Here is a 9,190-nt window from a genome sequence, read left to right on the forward strand (position 1 = left end):
TTAAAATAATTTCTTTCCTAAAAGCTGTGCTCATGGGTTTTATACTTAAAGGCCACATGGTTGTCACATATAGGTTATATATTTTGATTTTAATATGAGGCAACATAATGGGCATTGCAATCAGTGCAGGCCGGCAGCAGCAAATGTTTATAAATTACCCCCATATGCTGATTCTAATGGAGCAAATTTTATTTAAAATAATTATCAGACTTTTCACCTTTTTTGAAATGAAATTTGGGGTTTGGCAGGTTTAATATGGATTTAACATGTTTAGGATAACAAATGATCAAATAAGGCATAAGAAATTGTTTTGATTAAAAATCTTGAAACCCCATAACGCAACAAACTGTGCCTGCTCTCCAGCTGGAATGTGCTTGCTCCTAATTGACCAGGATACCAATCAACCATAAAATGCAAGACAGAAGACGGTTTCAAGGCTGTCTCTGCACCCCAGATCATATGGGAAATGTCGTAAATAAAAATTTAGGCTGCATAGGAGTTACATAGATATCCTTGTTTATTGCCCTTGGTTTACAATTACAGTGCAGCATGAAAAAATAGAGTTGATATGGCAGGTGGAAAAGGAGGGAAAGAGCATGGGAAAATAATCTTGGGTTGAAAGGCGTGGAACTGAAAGCCTGGAAGTGCTTCAGCAGACTTCCCTGAGCTCCACCAGGGCTGTGCCCATGCCACGAGAGCAGAGCACTCACATGGCTACGAACTCAGCTGGTGTTGAAACCTTTGCATTCAGCTAAAATTTAAAAAAAAAATTAAAAAAAAATCTTGTCACTATCCCACAGTTTTGTTATAATAATCAGCAGCCCTGAACCTCTGGCTTGGAAAAAGCAAGATGCTCTGAGACCTCCTGCTGCTGCTTGCAGCCATGTGAAGCCAATGCTTTGATCCAGGCTGACAGGAAGCAAAGGACCAGGATGCCTGGGATGCTTTGCTCACCCTGGGTATTCCTGCCCATGGGGCTCGGAAAGTCTGGGAACACCAGCCAAGGAATACTTCAAATGAGAGCACAGACTTTACTTTCAGGGGGTTTGTTTCACTGTCTTAATATCCTTTATTTAAAGGAAGAGTGACAGTAATTTCCTGAAGGCTGGGCAGGGAGTCTTTGAGAGGAGCAGTCTGGAGGAGAAGCAGCAAAGTGAGTTGCAAAGCACTGAGCCTGGAGCTGTCAGTCAAGCAGTAGAAATTATCTTTCATCATCTGGAATAAAAGAAGATGGATTTTCATCATCCATTTGATCTTGCCACAATGGGTGTAAATACAAAACCCTAATTTCTAGTATTTGCAAGACAGGAAAGTTAAGTAGAAGGGTGATTGCAGGTAAAGATCAGGGATTCATTTCCCTGTTTATACAAAGCTCATTCTTGCCATGACTAGGATAGCACTACCCCAACCTTTTTCAAAGCAGACTTTTTTGCTGGTTTTAAATTATATCACGCCTTAGTAATGAGCGCGAGACTCCAAATGCTGAGGTAAAGGAGGTGGAAATAACTTGCTCCCCTTGGTTTGCAGAATTTAATAGTCTCTTGCCACAGACTTTTATTTGTAAGAATGCTTAGTTCCAGCCCTGGAAGACAATGAGAGCCATTAGGTGCCAAAAACATCACAGGAACCACTCAGAACCTTGCCAAGTGTTTCCTTTTTTTGTTAAATTATAAAGCCATAAGTGCTGGAAGCATTGTTCCTACTGGGTTTTAAGTGAAGTACCAATCTTCCAAAGAGATCCCCCTGTTCCCATTGAAATACATGGAGCAGCCTGTGGGAAATCAGTGGGAATGTTGATGTGAATTAGATGTGTGTTCTCCCAAAAGTTACTCTTGGTGCTCTTCTCGTGACAGGGAGCTTTGAATGGGACCTGCTGAGACGGGAGCAGGAAAGTCGGTGTGGCAGAGCTGCACTTCCCTGTGCTCTGTGTTGGTGGTGAAGTGCCAAAGCCCCAGGGGTGATTCAGAGAACACTCTCAAGGCTCTCCAAAGCCAGCAGCCAGCCAGGGAATTGCTGTCTCCAGCTCAGGGCTGCGCTGGAGGAGAAATGGATGTATAACCTGTTTGTTAGCAATGCCCCATATTGCCATTACACTGGTTTTCCTTCAGCTCCTTGAGATCTTTTCTGCACAGCAGTGGATCTGCTGGATTGATGGAAGCATTTCCATCTGACATCATGCACCCAAGCCATCCTCAGTTCTGCCAGGCAGGACAGGGCAGGCCTGGGACAGTGTGGCACTCTGAAATAGAGGGCTTCTGTCAGGGTCTGTGCTGGAAATCTCAGTACAACATCAGCCACATCATCCTCTGGACTCCATGGCATTGCTTCCAGGATAAATAAACCCTTCCTTTGGTCTGCAAGTGCTGTAAATTAGTTGTCTGAAGGTTTTCACCGTTGGCACGTTATTTCCAAAGTGAAGAACGCTGGAGCTCCGGGCATCCAGGGGCTCTGTGGAGCGTCCTGAAGTGCGTGTGCTGACCAGCAGGCTCTTCCCATGGGAACAAGGGCTGTGGGGTCAAGCCTTTGATGACATGAGCAGGCCCAAACCTTCTAAATTTGTTTCTGTAGCCAGCAGGCAGAACCAAAGGGTCATGTTCCTTCACCCACCCTGTCAGGCTGAGCATCAGAACGAGCCTCTCGGCAAGATTCATGCCTGGCTTCATTCGTAATCTGAAACTCATTTTCTTTAGGCAGAACTTGATCCCAGCTACATCACCTCCAGTCATGCACAGGAACAAGAATTTTGTCTCCTTAATTTTGTAGTGAAACTGCCAGAGTATAATTTCTCTGTGGAAGGAAAACTGAGATGCTTTAGAAGCCTTAGAAGGACTTTTTTATGTTTAAAGCAGGGATAGAAAGGGAAATAACAGCAGCTTGTTCTTTAAACAAACAGTACTGCAAACATTCTACAAAATTCACTGAGTGAAGCCCAAAGATAGAAAATCCAGTGATCCTGAAACTTTCCACAACTACTGTTATTAGCTATGTTATGTGTAAAGCCAGAACTAAAAGATTCCAAACCTCCCTGTGGCAGAAGGAAGATTGACTCCTGGTCATGCTTTGTGGGAAGCACAAAGTGCTGGTGTGCTTGTTTCACTCAGCATTTCTCATTTAACCAGAGTTAATTTGGGAACAAATATTAAAAAGGGAGAGAATGTGCTCTGGAAGGTGTTTTTTCCTGGACAGCTCATAAGCAAAGTTTGTCTTTAACTATGGCTTACCATTGGTACTGGCTTTCTGGGAAAGAGTTAATGATACAATTTTTGTACTTTTAGTTAAAATGTGGAACTACCCTAGCATTCCCATGCTGTAATTACCTTGTGCTGATGGGGCCATCCTGGTGGCCAGCAGCTCTAACTGTGTCTGTCTGTTTGCAATTGCAGGAGCACGGAAGTCATGAGTACTGTCTCAGGTACACGAAGTACAACAATCACTTTCACTGTCCGACCCGGAGCCAGCCAGCCGATCACACTGCAGAGCAGATCCCCAGACTATGACAGCAGGACCTCAGGAGCAAGGCACGCTCCCAGCCCTGTGGTTTCACCAACAGAGATTAATAAAGACATCCTTCCTGCTCCTCTGACTGCTTCTGCTTCAGCCTCATCTCCTTCTCCAACTCTGTCTGATGTATTTAGTCTACCCAGCCAGCCCCCTTCTGGGGACTTATTTGGCTTGACCACAGGGCGCAGCAGGTCTCCTTCTCCCTCAATATTACAACAGCCAATCTCAAATAAGCCTTTTACAACTAAGCCTGTCCACCTGTGGACTAAACCAGATGTGGCAGATTGGTTGGAAAGTCTAAACTTAGGTGAACATAAAGAAACATTTATGGACAATGAAATAGATGGCACACATTTACCAAATCTACAGAAGGAAGATCTGATAGACCTTGGAGTGACTAGAGTTGGGCACAGAATGAACATAGAAAGAGCTTTGAAGCAGCTGCTGGACAGATAAGAATAGCTATTTTGCCTCACAAACTTCTGTTGATAACTAGAGATGGGCTGGTACTGACATACCCCAAATGCCTTGTCTGTCTGCGAGTGCCAGCAAAATTGAGGGGGGGAGGGGGAAAACAGATGAATTCCTGGTACTCAGGTGATGCAGACCATCTGCTACATGCCCAAACACAAACCTAAAGATGCTAAAGAAGTGGGGCCATTTTATTTCAAAGCTGTGGGGAGATGTGAGAGAGAGACAATTGTTAACTTTAAAACTCTTGATATTGCCCTTTGCCAGGACTGTCATGTGACGATTTTCTTTTAAAATTGCAAACATTTCAGGGCTTCTTTTACTGAAAGAAAAAAAAAAAATTGCATTTTATTTTATTCTTGTCTTGACATTCTGTCTCCATGCAGGCTTCTTTCCCCAGCTCTTGGTTCATTTTAAGAGGACAGGTTGCTCCGTTACCACTCAAACCCAGTTTTATCAGTAGAAGGGATATTGAGGTGGGCACAGGAGTTAATATTCCTCTTGTTTTACTGGTATAGCTCCCTGACCTGTTGGCAGTGAAGGTGGTTGTTCTGCTGGAGTCAGTCCAAAGGTAACCTTGCTCTGTTTTACCTGGTATTTCTTTATTTCTGCAGTGGTATTTAGCACTCTTCCAAGGTGGCAGAACAAGTTCAGTTCACGCTCCATTGAGGTGGCCTGTAGGATGGTGCAGACGTTGAGTAAAGGCTGAGGAGGGACCACACTTAGAGGTACAGCAAAGTGAAGCTTGTTTGAACCTGGGACCTCCCCAGTTCTCAACCAGCTCAACTGCTGCTGAGTCAGAATATGAACCCCACAAGCCAGGACAAACTTTGGTGTACGGGCATGGCATTGGGACTTGACAGTGAGACACTGAGAGAGGCTGAGCCCTGAGAGGTGCTGTTTGATTCAGTGAGTGGTAAGTGCCTGGGTATTTTGAACAGCAGGCTGAGAACGAAGGAGAGGAGAGATGAATGTTCCCATTGAAGTCAGTGGGAAGTGTGCCAGGATCTGAAGTGAGAGAGGGATTTCAGCCTGTTAGGAATGGAAATGCTTCAGCTCATTGAGAGGAGGCAGAGGGGTGATGCCAAGACGGAAAGAGCTGTTGAGTGTCTCAGGGTGTGCACATTCCGAAAGCCAGGAGGGCTGGGGAGGGATCCAGGCTCTCATTTTATCACTGCTGGCAGGAACTGGCTCTGGAAAAGGACAGAGGGCCGGGCACTGGCCCCCAGCCCACTCCTTGGCACGAGAGGTGGGAGCACCCTGCCAGAATCCAGGGCTGGGAGCAGGGGCAGAGAGAACTTTCCAGGAGACTTCCATCAGCAGGGGAGAAACACCCACAGCTGGTTCACATGGCTTGGTTTAAAAAAAAAAAAAAGAAAAAGATTTTTTTTTTTCAACTTTCAAGTTAACAAGTCTCTCTCTGCATGTTTGAACTCCCCCTTGTAATTAACACCTCTGAATATCTGTGAGTTTTGCAGGACTTTCTGGACAGAATATTCAAGATGTTCAAGGGTGGGTAAATTGGGTGTGGATGGCTAAACTGCCTCCCTACCAAACTTTCAGGTTCCCTTACATTTTGCAAGGTACCTGAACTTTCTTTCCTTGATATGGTCCTTGATATGGTCCAGCCTATCTCTAATTTTTTATTATTGTGATTATTTTTTGCTCACAAACAAGTGTCTAATTAGGTCTGCAACAGCCCTAGTATGAGTACATAAAGTTTAGCATTTTAAATATCTTTCTTTACTGCAAGTTTAAATAGTTGTACAGATAGTTTATAAGCACAATATTTTAAGAAAATAAGTGGCTGGTCTACTGGGCAGCCTTTGTGCCACTTCAGTGCTAGGAAGTTAAAAACAGAAAAAAAAACAAACAAAAAAAAAAAAAAAAAAAAAAAGAAAAAAACACTTTTTGTGGTTTACTACTATTTCTGTGGAATAATTATAAAGTCTTGACCTTTTTAAAATCAACCTCATTTGGATGCATCTGAACCAGCAGAGCTGTGTTATATTTTCTATCTTTGCTAGAACTTCTACAGAGGAGGATGAATATTTCTTCAAAAGTGGTTACAGTTACCAATGCATTGGAATCTCATAAAAATCAACTTACTTAAGCCTCCTGCCCCCTTTATGGAACAGCAAATCTTTTGACTTAACATCTGTTACTGCGCTCTGTTTGTATTTGGGGAGTTCCAAGGAACTTGTAATAAAAACGAAGCACCCAAGCGTTTTGCTGTCGAGGAGTGCTGAGTTTTTCCATGGGAGGTGTAGAAAATGGCAGTTCCACTCAGATAGGTCGATGCAGGCAACTTGAGGCCATCACACACTTTAAGAAGTGAAAAAAAAAAAAAGAAAAAAAAAAGGTAATTTAGCCATCATTTGTCTTCCATTTGGTGATACGACAGAATTCAGTAAATAAACCACTGATGCCATGCTCTTTCTTTTTTTCTTTTTTTCTTTTTTTCTTTTTTTTTTTCTTTGTTGTTGTTGTTGTTTCTTTGGGTACAGTTGCTATTACCTCTATAACGTGCCAGAAATATGTTAGGAAATAAATACAGTAGTAAAAGAAAAATATAGAAGTTAACTTTTTGAGCTGTTTTTTTGGATCACAACCTTCCTGTTGGTTGAACTTGCCCTGAGCAAGCTCTGACACACCCAGTAACTCCCAGGTGAGATTGTCCCTTCCTCACACAGGTGTGGCTCCTGCTCGTGCATCTCTTCAGGTACTCCAAGAGCAGGTACAAAGCGAGTGGGAAGAGCAGATGAAAGAGCTGTAAGGGAATAGTTTTATGTTTCACGTTGTGTCCTATGAAGCAAAAAGGTAAGGAGACCTGAGGGGACCTACTTGGACCACCAGAATGCACCTCTGCCAAGTCGAGTTCAGTCTCCAGCTCTGAGGGGTGGTTTGAAACAAAAAAAAGAAAGCAATAGTAACAGATAACGCCGTGGCCTCTGAGTATTTTCACCAGGGGGGAGGAGAGAAGACCCATTTCTTTCATGCTACTCTGATAGTGAAAAACAAAGTCATTAGAGATCTATGATATTCTGGGTTTTAGGATCAACTTTTGTTTATATACTGTAATTTAAATAAATTGCATTTACATGCCTAGTTTCTGTAATATTTGTGTATACAATACCAAAATCTTACAAGATGTAAATTGTGTATAACTGCACAGACTCCTTGCCCTAGGTGTCTGAGAACATTTTAAGTTTAATTCATATATTATAAAATGACTAGATGTGACTGTTGATTTACAGAATTTACATATCACAAAGAAGTTAATTATTTGTGGAACTTAAGTTAATAAAAAAATAGTGATTTTTTTTCTTTTCCTTACCTCTGAGTTCTTAAAAAGCATTACCCAGTTGATCTGGCGATGATTATGTGTATGAGCCACAAATATTGATAATTTTTCCATTACATTTTTTCTTTTCTTTTCTAGATACTAATATGTTTCTCGCTATAGTTTGTGTAACAACTTGTGTTCACGTTATCTATGTTGCTGTAATTTTTGTGCTTTAATTCCTCTTATTTCAACGGATTAAAAAAAAAAAAAATCAAGCTCCTGTAACTTGCACTTTTCCCCAATCCTTAATACTCTTGTATGGCAACCAAAATTACTGTAAGAAATAAATATAATATTGCACTAAGGGTGTGGTTCTGATTGCAAGCAGAGAACACTGTCTGGATTTTTATTAAAAAAGAAAAAAATAAGTTGCCAAAAAAAGTTGCAATTTGTTATTGAAAACGCATAAAATGCTTTAACAAATTGTAGATAGAACTATGGGAAAATGATTGATTTATTGTTGGGAAAAGCATTTCCTGTTTATTCCTTCTTTTTTTCTGGTTAAAGCATTCCTTATGCCAAATGTTCCGTTCATTTACTGAATTTCAGGGGTCACGCTTGAAATCTGGAAAACCAGGAGATTTTGAAGGGGAGAGGTAGAAAACTGCATTACCTGATTTTTTTTGCCTTAAGGTGGAATTCCGGAATGCGTGGAATGTTCTTTGTGCGGGGTGGGGGGAACACACGCGCTGCTGCTGCTGCTGCTGCTGCTGCTCTGTGATTTCAGGAGGCACTGAAAAGTGGGGGCTTGGGGGTTTTTATTTCACCGGGGGGCTGAGGTTTCTCTGGGGCAGAGCAGCTTTGCAGAGGGGAGGAGGCAACAGCGCTCCTTGTCCGACTTTGTGCATCTTGTGACTTTAAAATCTGTTTGTACTGTGAATAAACAAGGCTGCAGATGGAAAAAAAAAAAACCAGACAGCAAACAAAAAACCAAGGAAACAATTCACATCTTCTTTTGGCTTAAGTTAAAGATTTGGTTTTTGCTCTTTAAATGGTGATGCAATGAAGAGTATTTTTTATTTTTATTTTCTAAGATATTGGAATAAATGCCTAGAACTGTTTGGTTGCATATGTTCCTTAACTATGATTCTCTTCTCAGCTGTTGTTCTAGATCATTTTTGTAGCCCCCTGTTATTATTTCTCTCATGATTTCCCAACAACAATTACTTGGCAGCTTTGTTTTGTTAAAAACTTAGAACCAGTCTGGTATTTTTTTACTTATTTTAGGTATTGTGGCAAACATCTGTGTATCCAAATAAAGTCAGGTATTTCCAGTGCAAAACAAAGAATGCTTTGCAATTGTCACTGCTTGTTGGCCAAAGAAATGAGAAGAGTTGATCATTGCTGTCGTTGTGTACATTGTATCAATGTGTTCTGCTTTATTCTTTGGTTTCTGTATTTTTTTCTGTATTTTTTTTCCTGTATTTTCCTGCATTTCATGGACTTTCATCCCCTCTGTCCTTGGCTGGGCCACCCAGAGTAGCACGATTGTAACAATGCTTCAGAATGTGTGTTTTTAAAAAAAACAAAACAAAACAAAACAACAAAAAATTATACGTGCCTTATAATTTTCCACCTGGATCAGCTACACTGTATTTCACATAAAAAGCTTTATCTTCAAGGTGTTCAGTACCTGACAAACAGAGAGTGCTGGGTTGGAGTGAGCTCCGTGTCACTGCTTTAGGAAACACCGAGGAGCCGCAGTGGTTCAGACCTTATCTCGCCACATTTTTGGCATTGTGAGCCTGATTTCAAGTCTTCTATTCAAATCAAGCAAGCAAGAGGGGGGAAAAGAAATGAGATGAGACTGTTATTTTGGGTTCAGTTCACTGCCATAAATCCTGGGCGGTTGGTACAGTCGATGTGGGCTGT

At 41.6% G+C, this 9,190-nt stretch overlaps 1 protein-coding gene and 1 long non-coding RNA gene across 5 annotated transcripts in view; one reads left to right on the forward strand and one right to left on the reverse strand.

Moving 5' to 3' along the window:
* Nucleotides 1–7,525, forward strand: part of SHANK2 (SH3 and multiple ankyrin repeat domains 2) — a 276,475-nt gene extending 268,950 nt beyond the window's left edge. For all 4 annotated transcript variants that reach the window (XM_015631014.3, XM_015631015.3, XM_015631017.2 and 1 more), the window contains one exon: nt 3,384–7,525. In XM_015631014.3, the coding sequence (XP_015486500.1) occupies nt 3,384–3,957 (574 nt within the window). In that variant the 3' untranslated portion in view covers nt 3,958–7,525. The remainder of the gene's footprint in view (nt 1–3,383) is intronic.
* Nucleotides 5,370–8,325, reverse strand: LOC107205916. The gene is made up of 2 exons (XR_001522194.2): nt 7,932–8,325; nt 5,370–6,297 (listed from the first exon to the last, which is right to left on the reverse strand). It is a non-coding gene; the product is annotated as an uncharacterized LOC107205916 (long non-coding RNA).
* Between the last annotated feature and the right edge of the window lie 865 nt (nt 8,326–9,190).

The sequence above is a fragment of the Parus major genome, chromosome 5 (assembly GCF_001522545.3).
Source record: "Parus major isolate Abel chromosome 5, Parus_major1.1, whole genome shotgun sequence".
Classification (NCBI taxonomy): domain Eukaryota; kingdom Metazoa; phylum Chordata; class Aves; order Passeriformes; family Paridae; genus Parus; species Parus major.